The 22,347-nt window shown below is 44.6% G+C and overlaps 1 protein-coding gene across 2 annotated transcripts in view; it reads left to right on the top strand.

Moving 5' to 3' along the window:
- Positions 1 to 20,904, top strand: part of Dock8 (dedicator of cytokinesis 8) — a 211,301-nt gene extending 190,397 nt beyond the window's left edge. For both annotated transcript variants that reach the window (XM_040746178.1, XM_040746185.1), the window contains 9 exons: positions 4,653 to 4,796; positions 5,891 to 6,022; positions 6,410 to 6,544; positions 7,771 to 7,860; positions 11,796 to 12,032; positions 15,455 to 15,598; positions 16,743 to 16,849; positions 20,005 to 20,175; positions 20,597 to 20,904. In XM_040746178.1, the coding sequence (XP_040602112.1) occupies positions 4,653 to 4,796; positions 5,891 to 6,022; positions 6,410 to 6,544; positions 7,771 to 7,860; positions 11,796 to 12,032; positions 15,455 to 15,598; positions 16,743 to 16,849; positions 20,005 to 20,175; positions 20,597 to 20,657 (1,221 nt within the window). In that variant the 3' untranslated portion in view covers positions 20,658 to 20,904. The remainder of the gene's footprint in view (positions 1 to 4,652; positions 4,797 to 5,890; positions 6,023 to 6,409; positions 6,545 to 7,770; positions 7,861 to 11,795; positions 12,033 to 15,454; positions 15,599 to 16,742; positions 16,850 to 20,004; positions 20,176 to 20,596) is intronic.
- The last annotated feature ends 1,443 nt before the right edge of the window (positions 20,905 to 22,347 follow it).

The following is a 22,347-nucleotide window of genomic DNA, read 5'->3' as shown; positions in this document are numbered from 1 at the left end:
CCCAAAAGTTACCCATATCCAATAAGGGCAAACTGGGCCAGACCAGATGGGGCTGCCCAGCAGCCACTTGGACTGTTATTACTGTGTAGTTTAATATGCTACTTAGAGGGCAGAAAAGTCCCAAATTAAAGAATGCTAAGAGTGGTTTCTTTTAACAAGATACAGTCTGTAGACATGACCATCCCTGCAGTATACAGAGAGCAGACTACAGTCATGGACCGTCTCCAGCCAGACTGAAGTTAGAGACAAGCGTTCATATTGTTCTCATTTGAACTTCTATAGCTGATTGTATGAAGGGCTCTGTTCTCATGATTGTTCTTCAACACAGTTTTGAGATGCTTTGTAAAGGAGAAAGACAAGAAGATTCTAAGTAGCTTTCCCAGGCTTAGAGAACAACACACCGAAACTGCTGGTGGAGCCGGGAGGTTCTGGTTTCTGGAGGCCTGTTCATCTGCAAGCTGGGTTTTAGCATAGGTCATTGCTGTCTCCTTCCTTACAGACCTCAGTAACAAAAATAGTTACTCTTTGATTTCATTCTCAACAGGTAATTTTAGTCTCAATTCAAAAATGTTTGTTCTAAAACCCAGTTTATCCTCATGCATAAAAGTGAGAAAGAAAGTTTTTTAAATGTTTTCAGTGTGTCTGCTTCTTGTAAGCAGTTCATTTTGCCCACTTACCCATTGCCTCGGTGTTGCAGAATGGCGCTTGCAGCTCCTGCAAGACCCTTAGACTTGTCCCTCATACTGAACTGTGTCCCTTAGACTTGTCCCTCATACTGAACTGTGTCCCTTAGACTTGTCCCTCATACTGAACTGTGTCCCTTAGACTTGTCCCTCATACTGAACTGTGTCCCTTAGACTTGTCCCTCATACTGAACTGTGTCCCTTAGACTTGTCCCTCATACTGAACTGTGTCCCTTAGACTTGTCCCTCATAATGAACTGTGTCCCTTAGACTTGTCCCTCATACTGTGTCATCCTCTTCTCACTCCATCTACTGAGCTTCTTCTTAATGCCTTTTCCCAGTTGCTGCATTTTTACTATTTAATGCTTAAAATTAATTGAATTTCATTTTTACTTTTATGTTTAAAAAGCTTAACTTTATCCTTATTTCACTTAGAAATCAGTTGCCTTTCTTATTCTGATATGTTATTCCAGAACCTCTGGGGCAGTCTACATTATCTTTGCATGGAAGTATACAGATTACCTTTTCATATATCTTTATACATTTCTTCTTTTGTTTGTTTAGGGTTTTATAGAGGTATTATTGTTATTTGAAACAATGATGTAGTCCTGTCTAGATAGGTAGACCAGAATAGCCTTAAACTCAGAGATCTGCCTGTCCTGTACCACTAAAGTTATAGGATTAAAGACATGTGTTACCAGGCCCAGCTATTCATACCTTCTTTTATGGAATAGTCATTGAACATTTGTCCTGTCTACATGAATTTTATATTCTAGCCAGAGACATCGTTTAACTTACTGTTCTGTTCCTTATTTTGTAACACTTTTTTTAAAGGACATTTTTCTTTGCAGATTTATTTATTGTGTATACAGTGTTCTGCTTGCATGTATCCCTGAAGGCCAAAAGAGAACACCAGATCTCATTAGAGATGGTGTGAGCCACCAAGTGGTTGCTGGGAATTGAACTGAGGACCTCTGGAAGAGCAGCCAGTACTCTTAACCTCTGAGCCGTCTCTCTAGCCCCTTATTTAGTAACACTTAATGATAAATAGTCTAAAGGACTTAGAAATCCAAACTCATGTGACCTTGGTGTTGTCACCACCTCTTGTCCTAGCCTTCTGTGGTGTGGGCATCATTCTTCATAGGCAGAATCTCCACAATGATGATTCTAGAGTAAGATTCAAGACTAGGAGAAAAGAGAAATCCCCCCTTTCTATTAGTTGCAAAGAAAGTCTTAGGGCATCTTACTGCTTCTGACCAGGTCATGTGTTTGTCCATGAAACAATCATAATGGTCAATAGTAAGATGGCCTGATTATCTGTGCCAGAGTCACAGGTCACAATGAACATGTCCAGTGTTTTTTCTAAAACAAAATGAAAACCAGGTGGTGGTGACGGCACACACCTTTCATTCTAGCACTCAGGAGTCAGACAGGCCAGTCTCTACAAAACAAGTTCCAGGACAGCCGGGGCTGTTATACAGAAAAACCCTATCTCTAAAAACAAAACAGAAAGAGAGAAGAAAATGTGGATACTTTATGTGACAGAAGAATGGAGGAATTCAGACAGTGTTATCAATAGTCACTTCTGCTGATTGCCTGCCTGCCTGCCTCCCTCCCTCCCTTCCATCTGTCTGTCCTTCCTTCCTTCCTTCCATCTGTTCATCCTTCCTTCCTCTCTCTCTCCCTCCCTCCTTCCCTTCCTCCCACCCCCTCCCCTTTCTTTCTCTGACAGGGACTCACTTATCTTTAATTCAAAAATATCCCTCTGTCTCCGCCTCACAAGTGCTGGGATTTTAGGCATGTGCTACCATGCCTGGCTCTACTGCTGATTTCTTATATGTTCTTTGTGTGCTCTGGTTTTTATTCTCACTGTACTCCAATAAAATTAAATCTTTGGGAGTGATGTGTAGAGTGGAGATAATGTTCAGGGGAAATAACTTGGAATTCACTGAGGTCCAAGCCTCTGAGATCATTGGAATTCTATCCCTGGAGTGCAGGCAAGCTGATCTCACAAACATGGATGTGGATGTGTTCTCAAATACCACTGTTACTTTTACCTCCCTTGCTCGAAGCCAGGAATGTCTGCGCAGATATTTTCCCCGTGACTTACAGCTATTGAGCTGCCTCGCTCATACCTATCCCTCCACACTCAGAAAAATCACCTACTTCTGTTAGTGCTGCTGGCCTAAGTGACTAGGTTCTTTCAGCTGAAATTGTAATAATTCAGATTCGGAAGAAAGATTGGTCACAGAGGATTTCCAAAAACTCTGTGTTCATAAATGTATTCCGGTGTAACTGTGAATGCATAGGCTGTGACAGCTACCTCGTTATGGATTCCTAAAGGTGATTACCTTGATTTTGATAGCCAAGTCAGAAGACAGACAGCGATCATTTAAAAACACACACACACACACACATCTGAGCAATTGGTAGTAGCTGACTGGAGCATTATGCTGGGAGTTTTGGGGTATATCCATCTTCCAGGGAAAAGAATGTCATCATTGTTGAGTTATGCCTGCTACGTGCACAGCGGGAGGAAGGAGTGGCCTGTGTGCTGTTTGCAGCTCCTACGCAGTGACAGTTTCCCATTTCTTCTACACACCATACTCACTTCTTCCATAGCTGTAAGCCAAGAATGGCTCTTGGCCTATCAGAAGTGTTGAAGTCACTGCCAGGGTCAGAGCCTGGATGAGGCAAATGGTGTACATGCAATACAAAATGTGAAGAGAAACTCATTCTCAAAATCAAGTAAGTTCCAAGACAGCAATTCCATGATCCTAAACACAAGTGCTTCTGGAAGTGTTGGGCCCTGGGTTCTCATTTGCACCAACCCATTTATAGACATTGCATTCCCTGGTAAGAGGCTCTCAGGTCTGTAGTTTATATAAAGGAAAAGCACACAGCAACAAAATGGGTGTGAGAATGGGCAACTTCTGAGCTACATCAAAGCTTCTGGCTGGGCAGTGGTGGCGCACGCCTTTAATCCCAGCACTCAGGAGGCAGAGGCAGGCGGATCTCTGTGAGTTCGAGGCCGGGCTGGACCGACAGCCTCCAAAACAATACAGAGAAACCCTGTCTCGAAAAAAAAAAAAAAGAAGAAGAAGAAGAAGATGGAAGACTTTGGATTTTAAATGTTTCATTAGCTCTGCTGGCCAAACAATGTTGTTTCAATTTCAACAATACAAAAGCATGTTTTTAAATCTATGACATAAATAATAAAGGATAGCTTTGTATTTTTGTCATCAACTAAAGTACATTGGAAATATTTATGGAAATATGTCTTTAAAGCCATTTTATAAAGCATACAAAAATTATTATGGCGGATTTTTATTTGCATGGTCATCGTTCACCAAATTTCATTGCACATCAATGCTATACATCAGTTTGTGACAAAACATAGTCAGTGTAGATTTTGTGTTCTTTGCCAGTAAGTTTGTAATTTTTAACCTGTCTGTTCACTTTTTGGAAGGCTTATGATGTAAAATTTTTGTGTAGAGAAATAGGTGCAATAATTATTAGAAAAAAAGAAGATGGAAGACATGGTCATCCATTACTTTCGTATGCAATAATATGGTTATTTATCTCAAAGACAAGACAAGCAGGAGTAGCAGCTGACTCCATTCCCTGCTTGCCTTTTAAAATCCAAGGCCCTCCTTATATGTCCCGTAAAGTTATCTCACTAACAGTGAGGTTGTTTCAGCCAAACTATTGCTACATCAAGGAAAGCATCCTTTCTAGAAAGTTCCTCCATGGTTAAACATTGTGGGATTTGATGACAAGATTACTCAGTGTGACCCTTCAAAATGAATAACCACCAGAAGCTTGTGTGGATGGAATTGCAAACTCACTGTAATCACCACGTGATGAAGGTCGTAGAGCGTGACTTCTTTATCCTACTATCTCTTTGGGTTTTGTGGTCCCTTATTTGTCAGTCTCCTGTTCCTGGGCTCATGTCAGGTTCCCTTACAGAATATTTCCTCCAATGTGTTGGAAGAGTCTGCCGTCTCTGACGACACCTTGTCACCTGATGAGGATGGAGTGTGCTCTGGTCGGTACTTCACGGAGAGTGGACTAGTGGGCCTCCTGGAGCAGGCTGCAGAGCTCTTCAGCACGGTCAGTGCCTAAAGGGCTCCTTCAGCCTTTTCCTCACTCTCACCGGGGTGTACAGGATAGGACTGGGCCTGGCTGGATGCTCCTGGCTAGACCAGGGATGCTTTGATGTCCGCAGATTGCGTCAGCTCTCCAAGGGAGGAGATTTCATCGTGGACATACTCCTATTTCCACTGCGTGCTCATTGGCCAGGAGCTGTTTCACAGTATTGTTTCCATTTAATAGGGTGGCAACTAAGCCACAGAGAGGTGAAACAGCTTGCCCAGGGTTACACAATCAGAGATGAGACATATTCTTACGCCCTCATTTTCCCACTCACAGAATAAGGGCAGGAGCAGCTGAAGAGCAGGCAGGGATCCATGACATCTTCCCGGGACACTCAGCTGGTCTTCAGACCTGTATAGACCAAGGCAGTTCAGAGAGATGGGGCAGCAGAAGCCACAGAGCCATCCCTCGGTAGCTGGATCTGGGTCTGACTCTCAATAAGAGAAAAAGCATAGAAAACCTGCTGCAGTTCAGGAGGAGGTGGAAAGCCACTCATATATCTCTATTTTAACCATTGCCCTCTCGCCCCATAGTGAAGCCCAGTAAATCCAATTCTTTATTTAGCTGACCCCATTCTGTTTTCCTGTTTGTATTATTTTTTTATTTTCTACTCTTCACTTCCAAACTTCCTCCTTATATTTTCTATGTGTTTGAATTATTGTTTTACTGCCCTTATTTTCCTATCTTTACTTTCTATTTTAGAGCAAAAAATAGGTTTTAATTGATTTTTAGTTATTGTACAAAACTAGCTTTCTTATTACATTTTCCCATACACATATACATATATATCATTGTACTTTGTCCATATTCCACCTCTCGGAGTCCCTTATTACCTGTGTCATCTCCTCCAGTTTTCAGTTTGAGAAAAGCCACCTCCCTGGTTGGCATCGCCATACAGACCACTTAGCAAGGTGCCTGGTCTCCAAAGATGCCCAGACAGGTGTGGAGGATTCCGAAAAGTGCTATGATGCTCTCCTGCATGTTGTGTGTGTAATTAACCCTGGTCCTCTTTCTTACACCTCCAGTGCATTAAATAATCTCCTCTTTCTCAGGGAGGCTTGTATGAGACAGTTAATGAAGTCTACAAGCTGGTCATCCCCATCCTGGAAGCACATAGAGATTTCCGGAAGCTGACCTCTACTCATGACAAACTGCAGAAGGCCTTTGACAACATCATCAACAAGGTAGCTGGGGATGAGCTGGCCTGTAGGTTCTGTTAGCTGGTGTCTGGAGTTCTCCCTGACTACAGATTTCCCTTGAGCTCAAGGAACTGTCACTCTCAAACAAGGAAGGTCTGGGAGTACAATGTGGCAGGTGGAGTTGCTTTATAGCTAGGGAATGTGAGAGTTTTTAAAATTCAGTTAAATGAAGCCCCAGGAGTTTTTCATGGGATTTCTTTTGTAATCATTGCTGGGGTGTGTTGTGTAAATGTTAAATCTACTTAACAGAGCGGTTCCTCTTCGTGTCAGCTGTGGGAATAAAATGTTTGCTGCCCAATAACCAATCCTTTTAGCCAAGTGGATCACCAGTAATGACACAGCTGAAGAGACCATCCCTTTCCTCTGTAACAGGACCATAAGAGGATGTTTGGAACTTACTTCCGAGTTGGTTTCTACGGATCCAAATTTGGAGATTTGGATGAGCAGGAATTTGTGTACAAGGAACCTGCAATTACAAAGCTTCCCGAGATCTCGCATAGACTAGAGGTGAGCAAGTGGTGCTATGTGTTTGACCTTGTACACTCCCTAAAAACAAGGCAGGATATGTCATTCTTTAAACAAATGTGCTCGTTGCTGACCTCTATATAAATTTCTACATTGCATTTGTGGTATGAAGGTTGTAGGCAAGATTGTGAGTACCATAATAGTTGCACATTTTCCTCCTGAATCCTATGTTTGTTTTACAAAGTTTCAAATTTAAGTCTTGGATAGTGATTTTCAAGACTATAAAATCCAGTCAACATCCACACCTACTTATAGAGTCTTCTACTCATTCATTACCAATATGAACCAACAGGCAGTGGTCATGGTGCTTTTTGACATGAAGGTTTCCATCTTGATTTCAAAGCAATCTGCCAAACTCCAGAATCATTCCCTTCACCCTCAATGGTGAGGCTGCCCTTAAGTGTTTCTAAATAACACATCCCACTCAGATATAAAGCAATTGGAAAGTGGCTATAGCCAGCCCCGACTCCAACCTGGCAGCTACGCTATGAAACAGAAAAGAGTAGCAGGTTCTCAATGGACAGAGCAAAAGGAAACAGCATAGAGAAAAGCTAGGAAAACAGAAGCAGAAACTGAGAGGAACAAATAAGAGTCCTCTAGGGGGCTGAGAGACCACGGTCCTGAGAAGAGTTGACATTTAACTAAAGGCTCCCCAGTTACGCTGCCATGCTCTTACTTTGACTGTGTCTCCTCTTATGACTGTAAAGCTTTAAAACTCACTTTAAGGCCAGAGGACTCAACTCCAAGAAGCTGCGGCCTAGTCAGGCCTAAAGTCATTCACCTCATGATAAGGAAAACTAGCCGTTGGCCCTGGCTGTTAATTCCCTAATATTGTGTCCTCTGCTTAAAATTAGAAATGTCTGTCTCATCTCCTTGCACACCGTGGCTTGCCACATTATGGGAAGCCTGGCGACCTCCACATTTTCAGGGTATAAAATGTGAGAAGTAAATAGTGCCTACCCATAGAGCTGCCTCCAGAAATGTGATGATGTTGGCTGAATTTGAAACCATACATCTGTATTGTGGGGAGGCTTAGGTACTTGAGTGTGTTGAGCATCTTAAACTTTGATTTCCGTCTCAGGAAGTGCTTACGGTTGCTTCTTAGCTCAGAGGGACCATCAGTAATCAACAGATTCAGCCTTGTACTGGTTCCAAAGAGTTGCATGTGTTCCAAATGAATTTATGCATCCTTGGCCTCTCTTTCCTAGGGATTTTATGGCCAATGTTTTGGTGCAGAGTTTGTGGAAGTGATAAAAGACTCCACTCCTGTGGATAAAACCAAGTTGGATCCTAACAAGGTATGGAGAAAACATGCTAAAAACAACCACCAGACTCTACCCTAAAAGTGCAAAATGACCTTATGTGTCTGGACTCTCCCAGTCCTTCAAATGCAGCTATGTTTTGTTTTGTTTGGGGGTATGTCTGTGTGCGTGCCCGCGCGCGCGCGCGCGTGTGATTGGGGTATATGCGATTGTGTATGCGAATACACTCTCCCATACATGCCCACATGTGAAAGCTAGAGGTTAGCATCAGGTCTTTCTCTACCATGTACCACCTTATTGTTTCTACCTGGAGTTCCCTGTTTGGCCTTTAAATGCCAGGATCTACCTGTGTCTACCACCTTCCCCCACCCCCAGCACTGGGCATGTACACGTGCCATGCAGTGCCGCACTAGGGATGCACATGCGTGATACAGTGCCTCACTTGGCTTTTTGTGTGGGTGCTGGGTGCCTGAACTCAGGTTCTTAATGCTTATACAGCAAGCACTTTACCCGCTGAACCATCTCCTCAGCCTGTTGAGATTTTTTTTGACGCAGGTTCATGCTGTGTAGCCCAGGCTGGCCTGGAATTCAATATTCTACTTCCTCAATATTCCTAGTGACAGGATTTGTAGGGCATGTGCCAACACACCATCCAGCAAACAAGCATTCCCCCCACTGCAGGGTTCAATTACTGATTGATCAGGTCTTTAAAAAAACATACTCAGGATGTAAAATAAATAAATTTTTAAAAAATGAAAAAATGCTCATCTGGTTGCTGGTAGGATGCATGCCTTTAAATTCAGCACTTGGGAGGCAGAGGCAGGCAGCTCTGTGGGTTCAAGCCCATCGTGGTCTGTAGAATGAGTTCTAAGATAGCCAGGGCTACACAGAGAAGCCCTGTCTCAAAAACCAAAACAGAACAAAAAGCATATTCAAAAACCAAGAATCATAGTAGGAACTATTTGTAGATGGAGTTTCTGCCCCACCTGGCCCCACAGCCCCTTAGCCCCAGAAACTGTCTGTCTACAGCTGTTCTTTATTAGACAGCACCAGCTGTATCTTTAAATCATCTCCTGCCATCCTCCAGCAGCCCTTAGGAATAGGTTTGGTTGTTTCTATTTTATAGAATAAAAAATCCAGCCTTGGGAAGGTTGAATGACTTTCTAAGATGATGCTAATGGCAGAGCCGCTGCTCCCCATGAGGTCAGATACCAACCCCGCATTTCTCTTAATCGCTCTGTCTCCTTAGTGCATTTCTATAAAATGCTTATGCTTTCAACTTAAAATGTTTTAAAATTCCAACTTCTGGGGCCTGGAGAGATGGCCCAGCAGTTAAGAGCACTTCCTGCTCTTCCAAAGGAATCAGATTGGTTCCTGGCACCCACATCAGGAGACTCACAACAGTCAGTAACTCCTGCTGCATGGGATCCAACTCCCTCTTCTGTCCTCCAAGGATGCATGCACAATTGTGACATATACAAACACATACACATAAAGTGTGTGTGTGTGTGTGTGTGTGTGTGTGTGTGTGTGTGTAAAAACATACAGCAGCTTCTGGCGGACAGTGCTTAGTGGCATCATTCTTTAGGTTTCAGGCATTCCTTCTAGCCATGTGCAGGGTTGCTATTGTAACTGTGCAATTCTGATGTCTACGGCTCACATGTAGCATGGGACTTTACCAGTCAAGACTGCCCTTGTTTCAAACATGAACCTCAAGTGGGGCTCCCATACATCTCACAACAACCATACTTCTAGCTGGCTACAAGTTTAGGAGTTCTCGTGACCCCCATGGGTTACATAATTCATCAAGATGAGCTCAAGGACTGAAAACAGTACCATAGTTCTGATTGCAGCTGTACAAAAATGGATACAGAGTGCAAGGTCAGGAGGGAGGGCGGTTCCTATGCGCTCTCCATGAGGGTCCCTGAGTTCTGTCTTCAGGATTGCACAAAGATGATACCAATAGGGAGGAATTGGCCAAATGCAAGTCAGAACACTGCCTTGTTTGCGAGACATTCCCCAGCTGAGGCCTGAAAGCAATCATTATGGTAAGCATTGAAGGAACGTTTTGGAGTCCTTGGAAGATAGGACTGGCTGTGTGCCCATAGTGATCTGAGCACAGCCCAAGTGACCTTCCCAATGGCAGGGCCTTTCCCCTCTTTTAAAATTCCCAGGGTAGATTGTGAGCTTGGAATGAGAATCCTAACCCAGAGCCACACCCAGATTTCATTATTCAAAGCATGATTTACAGTGTGAGGTCAGTCGCCCACCCCTCCTCCTCTCTGGGTGGGTGTCTCAGCCTGGGTTCACTTCTCATTTCAATTCTTCTTCCTTGTGTTTTTAAAGAGCTCTTCTTCGTTAGCAAGCATGCTTCTCTCTCCCTCCCTCCCTCCCTCCCTCCCTCCCTCCCTCCCTCCCTCCCTCCCTCCCTCCCTCCCTCCCTCTCTCTCTCTCTCTCTCTCTCTCTCTCTCTCTCTCTCTCTCTCTCTCTCTCTCTGTGTGTGTGTGTGTGTGTGTGTGTGTGTGTGTGTTTCACTGGTGTGTTGTTTTTTGTTTGGTTTTGGTTTTCCGAGACGGGGTTTTTCTGTGTAGCCCTGGCTGTTCTGGAACTAGCTCTGTAGACCAGGACTGGCCTCGAACTCACAGAGATCCTTGATCCACCTGCCTCTGCCGCCCAAGTGCTGGGATTAAAAGTTTGGGTCACCACTGCCTTGGCTGGTGTGTAGTTTAATGCACTTTGACACACATATAACCATTATCTTGGCAGTCAAGGTACAAAACCGTCCTGTCACTCTGAAAAGTTTCCCAAGCTCTTTTGCCACCACTCTCTACTTTTAACCCTTTAGTGGACACCAAGCTGTATTCCTCAGATCTGTGTAGATTTGCCTTTCTGGAGCACAGACATGTGGGAGCATGCATTCTTTTGGAGCTGACTTCTTTTACTCAGCGTGCCCCACCTAAGTTCACCGTGTTGAACTAGTTCCTTCGTAGTCACGCGAATACTGTTCATTGTACCACACTTGCTTATTATCGCCACTGGAGGGACATGTGGGCAGTTCTTCATTGTCTATTATCAACAATGTGGCTCTAATTTGGGCTGATTATTACTTTTCATTTTCTTGATGTCATGTGACGTGTCTGTTTCTGTTCACCTCATATAGTGAAGGCAACAAGAGATCAAAGAAAGGGGTCTGTTCAAATCTAACTTGGTAAATCAATGCATTTGTTGGTGTTATTTAGAGGAGCATGGGTACTCAGAGTCAGCTGTACCACCAGGAAATCCTCTGTGCAGAGAAATTCCTCTCAGCAGCTGTTTGCAGCTTCCTCTATGGGGAGGAGAGTAGGAAAGAGGAGGGGGATGGTAGTGGATGTAGGGAGGAAGGGGCTTCAGTAGCCTCCCATCTTCCTGCATGTGTGGTCTCAGCTGCTCTGATTCAAGAAGGCAATGAGTGCACCAATCCAAGAAAAGCCTCACACAAACACTTGTGTACATACATGGAGTGGGGTTCTTGGGTGGGTGTCATTTAGCTGCATACGGAGCTTTGGCTTATAGCGTAGCCATGCATTTTGCATTCCCCGGTGATCCTTTAAACATTCCAGCTGCTCCATCCTAGAAAGCACGTGGTACTATGTGTTTTTTCAAGGGTAAGCATTTGCACTACCTAATTAGCAGGTCCTCATCATGGCAACTCAGTGAGGAAGATTTGCCTTCCTTTGCTGTGCTAGAGGGGGCAGCTGGTAGACCTTACTCTTCCCTGTATATGACACACTCCCTTCCGTAGTCTCAAGGGCCTTTCTTTGCCTGGGGTGGAGAGGAGAAAGGGCAGATTCTGAATTCTGGTTTGAGGCACTGGTGGTTTTCCAGATCGGAAAGGAGTGTTGTATCCTGTCCCAGCATGCCCTTCCAAGGCTGCACGAGTCTCCTTGGCTGAGTGGCTCATCTCTTCCCTTCTTCTCACCTCTTCCTCCAGGCCTACATACAGATCACTTTTGTGGAGCCCTACTTTGATGAGTATGAGATGAAAGACAGGGTGACCTACTTCGAGAAGAATTTCAACCTTCGGAGGTTCATGTACACCACCCCCTTCACTCTGGAGGGGCGGCCTCGGGGAGAGCTGCACGAACAGTATCGCAGGAACACGGTGCTCACCACCATGCATGCCTTCCCCTACATCAAGACCAGAATCCAAGTCATCCAGAAGGAGGAGGTAATGCACCCTGAAGGGAGTGGCCACCTCCGAAGGAGTGGGCCTGGGTACTGTGGAGACAGGAGCAGGTGGGTGGCTGTGAGTTCAAGGCCAGCCTTATCTACATAACAAGTTCCAAGTCTACCAGGACTATGTAGTGAGCCCCATCAAACATGTGCCAAGCCTGCAAGTACATGCTTATAATCCCATACTACAGAGGCTGAGGCAGGAGCCACTTGAGCTAGACAGCATCCTGGATTTCAGAGCAAGTCTAAGGCAACCTAAACTATGTAGCAAGATCTTGTCTGAATAAACCAAGGGCTGAAGATGTAGTTCAGTGTAGGGCTTCTAACATGTGCAAATATACCCTTGAAAGCTATTCTTTCACTCTCATGGGACCACGAAATCCCATTCAATTAGTTACGCCTTTCAAAATAGTACTTCATATTAAATATTTAACTCTTTAATATAGCATAGCTTTATATTTTGCATATACTATATGTAATATTACATATACATATAATATATACTATATATTTAAATATTTTATGTATTTAAGTTATTTTATATAATACATATAAAATATTTATATATTTAAATATATAAAATGACTTAAATATATAGCATATTTATAGTATAAAGCATATTTCTATATATTGATAAATTATATGGTATATTTACATGATATATTATGTATGTTTTTATATATTTATATGTAATATAACATAACTCTTTCTGTAGCATGGTTACATATTTAATTACATCTCTTTCCATTTAATTATAAACTTAAATAAGATATCTATACAGTTAGCCCTTCGTATTCTCAGGTTTCATATCCATGGAGTCAACCAACCATGAGTTAGCATTTTGAAGGGAAAGTTTACATCTATAAACAATTTGTATGAACGTTTCTCCTTGCCATTTTCATCTTAAAGAATATGGTAAAGCAACTGTCTACACAGCCTTTGCAGCCCATTGACTGTGAAGGGTTTGCTACTCCACTGTCGAGTGTTTCCCATGCTGTGACCAAGTGCCTGGTGGAAACAACTTAGGGGAGATTTTACTGTAACTCAGTTTCCAAACTGAGTTTGGTGAAGAAGGCATGGCAGAGACGTTCAGTACACATCCTAGTGACCAGGAAGCAGACAGTGAGGTTTCAGAGAGGGACCAGGGAAAAATAACAACCCCAAGGGGATGCTCCCATGGACCTGCATCGCCCAGCCACGCCTATCCTCTATACTTCATGTCTTGCCCCCTGTTATCAGTTCAAGAGATTCACCCACTGGCTGTGTAGGTTTCTGTTGGAAACCAGACCCGGAGTACGTGATGCTGTGAGTATATCTCATGTTCAAAACCCTGAGCGTCCTCAGATTTCAGAGTGGTTGAAGACAGTGGTTCCCAGAACCAACTTCTCATGGAGAGATGAATGACTATATTTAAATTTCAGGACCTAAATTCAGGACCTCATGCTTGCTAGGTGAACACTGCATACTACACCCCAGCCTTCTGTTTGAAAAAAAAAGTATGTACCTAAAGGCCTGAATGTGTTTCAGGCATTGTTGTAGTCTACATCACTGGAGAGGGAACCACAGACAAGCAGCCCCCTGAGCTGGTACTCTGTGTGGGCAGGACACAGATGAGGTGGGCATAGCAACCTGACTTCTGGCTCCAGATTCTTCTGTGGCTGTGCCCAAAGTATTTGACTCCAACTTCTTAATAAAAAATGTTGGCAAGAAAGACCTTATGTATTTTGGAAGACTTTGAGCCATTTTAATAGAATCCATCACAAACATTCCATTTTTCCTTTAAATCCTTTCATGCTAATTCTCATACCACCTTGACATAGTGGACTATAACCCCCTCTACTTGGTGGCTTAACTGGTCACAACAGTATTGTCTTTCTTATATAAGCCACACCCAGTTTTCAGTTTGCTCTCCGTGATGCAGGATGGGGCCTTACAAATGCTTGTTAACTGATGTGTGAGAGGATGGATTCTGGATCTTGATGAGCCTAGCCCAAAGCCTTTTACAGTTGTATTGTGCATACCTAATATGACAGGAATTTTTATAGCAACTCACTTTCATGACGTCTTGCCCAAGCATTCTGCTTGATCTTCTTAGAAACAACCCTTTCTTTCCACACCCTTAGTTCGTCAGTTTATATGTTATTTATTAAAATAACAAGTGTAGCAGGCCTAATCAAGTCAGTGAGCAAGTGGGGGACTTGCAACCATCCACTCACGGGCCAGGACTGCATGGGCTGAACTGGCTGGAGAGGAGCCATCTAAACCCCCATTGAGCTTCCTCCAGGAGGAACTTTCATAGAGGGTAGAGGAGCCTGCCCTGGAGACTGTTGATGGAAAGGAGGTTTCGGAGACATCCAGTGTGGTTCTTACTGCTTTGGACTTTTGAACAGTAAGATATTCTAGGCACAATACAGAGATACATTGTAAAAGTATCCTTATAGCCATATGCAATTCCCTAGAACTACTCTGTGATTTCTATTGCTTGGGCTGGGTAACAATGTGCTACTGACTAAATGGCTTAAACAATGGAAATGTATTATCTCAATAGATCCAGGGGCAGGGAAATTCAAATTCAGGGGGTTAGCTGGTTGTTTCCTTGTGAGGGCTGAGGGAGGATCTCTCCCAGGCCTGTCCTTTAGACTTGTCAAAGGACATCTTCCCCTAGTGTCAGTTCACATCATTTGTCTTATACACACCTGTGTCCTTACTTCCTCACCTCTTAAGGACACCAATTATATGAATTAGGTTCACCCTAATAAACTCACTTTATTACCTACAAATAAAGTTACCTTCTGAGCTCCTGGAGGTTAGGACTTTAGCATGTGGATTTGGGGGAGACAGGATTTGACCCATCACATTCAGGGAAGCTCCTACCCCAAACCAGCAGAACTTAGCAACTAGATGGATCCTGAAGAAAATCCTTAACCAGGTGTCACCAGGGTGAGGTGGAAGGGCACAAATGATGCCAAAATCCTATGTGATGATGGGAAAGGAAATCTTGGCTGCTGTGCTTCCCCCTTGTAACTCGAGTACCTCTTTCAATAACAGAAAAGGAAACCTAACCATATAGAAAGACCATGGGCTTTGAATACAGGCATAATTGTGATAGAATGTGTACCTTAACACTGGATACATTTTGCGTTACTTACTTGATCTTATAAATTCCCCCTTTATTGTAGACTGGGAAGGACAAGATGTTGTTTCAAGGGGAAACACATATACAGTAGTGAACATGTAGGTGCTCAAGAAATGTCAAGCCCATCTCTCTACTTCACCTGTTCAGATTATTCCAAAGTACCCCAGAAGTCTTTCGTTAGCTGCTTCTTCAAATCCAGGCAGCCCACCTATCAGCATTCCAGGTTTGCCAGGGACCGTGAGGGAGACCATGACCTCACTCTCCTATGGTCTTCTGTTCAGTTCGTCTTGACTCCGATTGAAGTTGCCATTGAAGATATGAAGAAGAAGACCCTGCAGTTAGCGGTGGCCACTCACCAGGAGCCCCCTGATGCCAAGATGCTGCAGATGGTACTACAAGGCTCTGTAGGAGCCACTGTAAACCAGGTGAGCAGGATTCACTAATGCAGCTCGGCCGACACTTACTCCTTTGTTCATGAGGTCTATACCCTCCTTAGGACTTGATGAGTCAGTCCACATGCAGTCTTCCCAAAGAAATTCTCAAAAGGATTGGACTGTGTTTAAGGAATGCCATCCATTTTCTCAGAGTCTCTAATGTGGGACCAACTCTGGCAGTGTGACCCAAAGCTGGAGTCCTCCTGAAGAGAGCTGACTCATGTCCAGCATAGGTAGTGCTCTATGCAGGGCTTGGGACTCATCTAAGAATATGTATATGAAGAAGAAAAGACCCGACCATCTCTTCCCTTGGTTAGCTACCAGGTGTACCCAACATAGCGAGGACCTTGCCAACCAGGTTTGACCTGGAACTCTAAAAGGACTGATGTTTCTTATTCCTGTGAGAACCATTACACATGAGTTAAGCATGGAATCAAGCCTGTCTCTGACAGACGGACACACAGCCTAATTAGTACCTTTAGTCTAGTGGGCTCCTTGATGTTGGTTCTTCACACCAGCACACTAAAATCTCACCAACCATTGTCCTTCCCAGCCAGCACCTTCTCCATCTGAGGAGCTCCTGCAGAAGTTCTAAGTCTCCTCAACACCAAGGGATCAGAGGCATCAGACAGAAGAAATACTATTGTATGTCCAACAATAGAAAAATATCAGGACACTTTTGCTTTTGTGAGTCCCAATCCCATGAAGAAAACAGAAGATTTTTACTCTCACAACCATAGGCCACAGAGGGCCTGTGCATTTCTCTGGCTCAAGCCAGAGATTACACAAAATGGTTTCTTCCACTGGGGCTACCAGATAAACAAATGTGATTGAACAGATAGCAGTATTCCTTGCGTTAGAGGAGACCCTCACAGGACTTCAGCAAGGGGAAACAGTAGGGCTAGTGTTTGATTGAGAAGGTGATGTGCTTAGACTAGTCAGTGTTCTCTTAAAACTGAGTCCTCCCCAGGAACCGATTTCCCGAGAAATTCAAGACCTCCCTAGGCTTTTTGTTTTCATGAAACACGCTACAGAATTAAATGTCCAAACTAAGGAGCCCTCCCAGCATTCTCGGTCTCCCAAGTAATTTAATTTTCATTCCAATATCAATGTCATGTTTCACTTTCTCCATCAGGGACCACTGGAGGTAGCCCAAGTGTTCTTGGCTGAAATTCCAGCTGACCCAAAGCTCTATCGACATCACAACAAGCTGAGGTTATGCTTCAAGGAGTTCATAATGCGGTAAGAAGGGGGTGGGACATGGCAGTGTGGGGCGCAGCTCAGCACTGGAGTGTGTGCCCGACATGCATGAAGCCGTGGATGCCATCCCCACCACTACAGAAACAATAAAAAGTATCCCGGGTACCGTTCAGAGCTACTGGATCACAGACTCTGGTTTGAGAGCCCTGCCACGTGTTTGTGATGCAGGGGCTGAAGCCTCCCTCCCCCAGTTGCTTGCTTTTCCAAGTCCAGTGAGGAAGTCGCTGCTCTTTGAGAACACAGCAGTGTCAAGTGATGTGCACTGGTGTGTTCTCTGCTTCCAGGTGGCAGATGTGACTCCACAGGAAGTCAGGTGTGGCTCCCTCTTGGGCCTGTGTTTCAGTGAGCTCTATCTCCTCAGCTTCTCAGGAGCCTGGTGGATAACCCAGAGCTCCAAGGTGACCCCAAGCCACCCTTCCCGCGAAGACAGCTGTGTGGGCATGGCCCTGCCCAAGTCTGTGGTTGCTTCTCCTGCCCCAGGGCAGTGGCTTCTGACTCAGCTGTAGCTGATCAGACCCAGGCAGAAAGCCTGGCAGCCTGGCATGCAGCCGCCAGCACTCCCAGTCTCCAGGCAAGTGAGGACAAAGTCTTCTCTCTGCCTTTTCCTGAGAGAAAATGTCCAAAAGTTTCAAAAACCCAGGTGGACAAATGCCACACTTGTCTCCTCCCCAACTCCCTAGAGCATCATAAACACGGCAATGTTTTCCATGTTTTCTCCCACTTACCTGACTGCTCATTCCTGCAAAGACTTGGGGCCGGGGAGAAAGCTCAGTGGGTAAGAGCACATGTTGTGCAAGCATCAGGACTTGAGTTCAAATCCCTGGTACCCATAAAAGGCCAGCTGTTGCTGTGCATGCGCCTGTGACGCCAGCACAGGAGTGGGGAAGACACAGGGAGATGGCTGTGGTTTGCTAGCCACCAGCCTAGTTCCAGGTTCAGAAAGAGACTCTGCCTCAGAAAATCCCTGATGTCTTCCTCTGCATGTGTCTGAATACATATGTGCACACACATCGCACATACAAACACAAATTAAAGATTATAAATATTGGGACTGGAGAGGTGGTTCAAAAGCACTTGTTGCTTTTGCAGAGGACTTAGGTTCAGTTCTCAGCACCCACCATCCTTAAATGCAGTCCCAGGGGATCTGATGACTTCTGACCTCCACGGGCCCATGAAAGCAAAATATTCACACATATAAAATAAAAATAATTTTTAAAAATTGTAAATACTAAGTGATTTGGGGGGCTAGAAAGATGGTTCCGCAGTTAAACGTGTGTACTGTTCTTTTTCCAAGAAACCTGAATTTGGATCCCAGCACCCACATTAGTGGCTCACAACTGCCTGCAACTCCAGCTCGAGGGACATCCAATATCTCTGGCCTCTTTGGGCCTTTACACTCCTGTGCGTGCGCATGCACTCACAGGCTTGCACACGCGCGTGTGTGCACACACATGCACACACAGCTCTTTGCCCTTCCTCATCTCACCTGTAATAACTAACGAGAACTAAATTTTGGTGCAGTGAAATTCTCTGCTCTTCTAGCTCATCCCGTCCCATCCCATGGACATGCTCTCTCTCCATGCTCTGTGACTAGAGGGCTAGACTCCGCAAGGGAGGATTGCTGGGGCTGAGACTGAATTAGAACAGTTATTCTGTATTCATCTGGTCCCAAAAGTCAGATAACAACGGGATGAGGATTTTTCTCTGTGTAAATGCTCTGCAGTTCTGCCACAGTGGAGTGTGCTACAATCTGTTCAGTAGGGAAATCGTCCCAGTGTTCAGCTCTGGGCAATGATCAGCCATTGCTATTAGTTCTCTAGTGGTGTCTAGCTTAACCTGTCTACTGAGGCTGTTTTGGTTTGGTTTGGTTTGTATTTTTATGTCTGTGACTTCATTTCTAGAAGTTCTATTTATTTCTTTTCTAACACTCTTCTTCTTTTCATTTTCCTACTCTTTGTTGCTATTTGATAAGTTGTTTTGATACTGGGTTTTCTTGTTACTCTTACTCTTCGTTGTTTTGTTTTATCTTATTTTGCTCTGTTATCTCTAGTTCCTTTTGGTTTTCTAGACAGCATCTTGCTGTGTAGACCTGGCTGCCTTCCAGTTCATGGAGAACCACCTGCCTCCGCCTTCCAAGTGCTAGGATTAAAGGTGTATGCCCACCATACCTGGGTACACCGTTTTTGATAGGCTGGTCACACGGTCTGAAAACACTCTTAGTGGGGCTATAGTGATGGCTCTGTGGGTAAGAGTACCTGCTGCATAAACACAAGGACCTGAATTCAGATCCCAGCATCCATGTAACAAGCAGGGCATGATTTCACACCTTCCCATAACTCCAGCAATGAAAGGATAAGGGGAGACTGGAGGATTGCTATCGCTATAGTTTACTGTGCTGCCAAGGTAAAACATCATAAGCCCTAGATTCAGGAAGAGACCTTGCCTCAAAGGGATAAGGAAGATAGTGATGGAGGAGGCTACCCAATGTCCTCCTTTGACCTCTGAGTGCTAACATAGGCATGTACACATCACACACATTTACATACACCACACACACACACACACACACACACACACACACATTAGAGGTTGCGCTTTTAAACTTTACATCATGGTGACCAAAAAAAAAAAAAAATACTTTCCAGAAATAAAGATTTATTTAGCTCACGGTTTCTGGGGTTTCAGTCTGTGATTAACTGGGTCTGTTACTTTGACCTATACAAAGGCAGAACATCATGGGGATTGGACATGTTTTGGAGGAGGCTGTTCATCTCACAGTAGCCAGGAAGCAAAGAAAAGGGATGATGAGGCTACAGACAAGACCTCCTCCCAAGGTCATTCCTTCAAGGACCCACCTACTCCCTTCATTGAGATGCTACTTCCTGTTTCTCCCAATTGCCCATCCGAGGATGACTCTTTAGACGGACTAGTCCACGGATGAGCTCCAACACCCCATGATCCAATCACATCCACAGAGCCTGTCAGCTGATAACCAGTGTATGAGCAGCAGGCCTTAAGGAAACATTTTAGATGCAGACAACAGCAGAGTATTTTTCACAATGCTGACATGCTGCTGCCCTCCTCCAAGTCACTAAAATACAAAACTGAGGACACACCACCTGCTTTCTCCACCGCAGATGTGGTGAGGCCGTGGAGAAGAACAGGCGGCTTATCACAGCAGAGCAGCGGGAGTACCAGCAGGAACTCAAGAAGAACTACAGCAGGCTGAAGGACAGCCTCAGGCCCATGATTGAGCGGAAAATCCCGGAGCTCTACAAGCCCATATTCAGAATCGACAGTCAAAAGAGGTAAGGAGGGGCCAGAGTGGCCTCTTCCCGGGCATCAGAGGTCACTGCCATGCCACAAATCCAGCTTGTTCACCTGCTCCTGGCAGAAAGCAGAGACCCTCACAGTGAACTAGGGGCCTGGAGTCAGGCCTCCAGCCAGCCAACCTTCCCCTGACCTCTCCCAGCACCTAGTTATTGGCCTTGTACCAATGTATTCCCAAGGCTACACAATGTAACTGGTGTGTATGCTTATGTGTGTGCACGCGGTGTGCATGCGTGTGTGTGTGTGTGTGTGTGTGTGTGTGTGTGTGTGTGTGCAGTGTGAATGGATCCCAGATCCTCTTTTTATTTACTAAATTTCCCAGGACCAATATCTTAATATCCCCCCTTTTCCCTTTTTTAAGGCTAATTAATCCTGTGAGCTCTCTCTCCTTAATTTCAGGGACTCCTTCCACAGATCTAGTTTCAGGAAATGTGAAACCCAGTTGTCACAGGGCAGCTGAGAAAAGCCACCTTTGCCTGCAGTGACTGAGGCCTTACTACCCGGAAGGACTCGCTGGTACGTGGACAGCAGCCACCTGAGACTGACTGACTACAGTCCCTGCCCAGCCAGTGCTCTGGAATCTTCAGAGTCCATGACCATGGAATGATACCCAAGTGTATTCTGGAACATCTTGGCCATGCCAGGGGTTGGGGTGGGGTGGTAAATGAAGAGTAACTTTATTTATTAAAGTATTTTTCACAATGCTATACAAGCAAAGCCTAAGATGCTTCTGCGGAGTGGCCAGTCCACACCTATGAAGTGACTTCTGACCTGCGTTTGAATTTCTAAGACAAACTCAAATTGTGGACAGGAGAGTAGAAAACTATCCTGTGGCCTAGTCCAAGTGAATTTCCCTCATCCCCTTGGTGGGGAGGAAAGAGAAACTCCAGAACAGTGAACCATTTTCCAGTATATCTGTGAGAGGACGTCTTGAAAGCCTCTCCCTTGTGCTGGCTAGGAATCTGGACAGTGGCCTACAACTTATCTTTTGCCCCTCCTGCGTTGCTGGACTGAGTGTTGCTTCTGCTAAGCTGAGTGAGCCCACCTTTACCCAGGGGACAGTTGTGAGAGACGACAATATAAGTTGCCCAGCCACATATCACTGATGTCGAATTTGCCAAAACGAGATCGACTCTCCAGCAACATTTTGCTGATTTCCTGTATGCTTGCTCTTGCTTTCTCCTTCTCTGCTCTGGGACACTGGATTTTTATACAAGGGTGACAGCTCTGCCTTCATTTCAGAAAGTTGTGTTCTCTGTCTGCTGCAAAATATATTAGCTTCAATTCTTTTGACAATGTATTTAGGAACAAGAAAGAGTTATTTGAGAATTAAATTATATATTTTTCATACAACTCATGACCTTGACTAATACTAAAGATAGAATAAGAACGACAAGCAAATAAGCTTCTGTTTGTTGCTTTGACAACTCAATGCTGTAAGGCTTCAGAGATCATGGTCAGTGTGGCCTTGGTCAAGCAGAGCTGTGCAGAGTGACCTCTGTGATGCAACATCTCATCTCTCTCGTCAGGATAGCATTCTCAGTTCTCAGCATCGAAATGTTTGCACGTGCCACTGGGCAGCAATTAACTCATATTTTGAAGGAAGACGTTAAAAATTAAATAAGGCTTGCTGCTCCTTTTTAAACAGTAGCATAACATACCTTGCTTGGCCCTTAGACTTAATTTGTGTCTAAGCAGATGGAGTCAGGAGGGAGGCATTTGAACATTCCCAGGCACAGCACAAATAATCTGCTTTCTGAAAATGAGAATCCCAACATACCACGAAAGCCCCTTTTTTTTTCTGGCAAGCCCTGGAGGGAAACGGACAGGGACTTCTCAGATTTGCCCCATTCTGTCCTTCAGGGGGCAGCTGTCACTGCACTTAAGGCTGTAACTGAATGCTTGTATGTACCTGACTGAGATTAATAACTAGCCACCATGTGGGTGCTGGGAACTGAACTCGGGTCCTATGCAAGAACAAAAAGTGCTCCTAACTACAGAGCAATCTCTCTGGCCCTGGATGTTTGTGGTACTAACCTAACAGCTGAATGTCACCTCTATGTTTCCCCTTGGGAACACCGGCAGCAAGGGTGGGAGGAAAACCCAGCTACCTCACCTCTGCCCCTGCCCCTCACCAGCTTTCTTCTACA

The sequence above is a fragment of the Mesocricetus auratus genome, unplaced genomic scaffold, assembly GCF_017639785.1.
Source record: "Mesocricetus auratus isolate SY011 unplaced genomic scaffold, BCM_Maur_2.0 Super-Scaffold_4256, whole genome shotgun sequence".
Taxonomy (NCBI): domain Eukaryota; kingdom Metazoa; phylum Chordata; class Mammalia; order Rodentia; family Cricetidae; genus Mesocricetus; species Mesocricetus auratus.
Note: the sequence above shows the minus strand (reverse complement) of the source record. Positions and strands in the feature narration are given on the sequence as shown.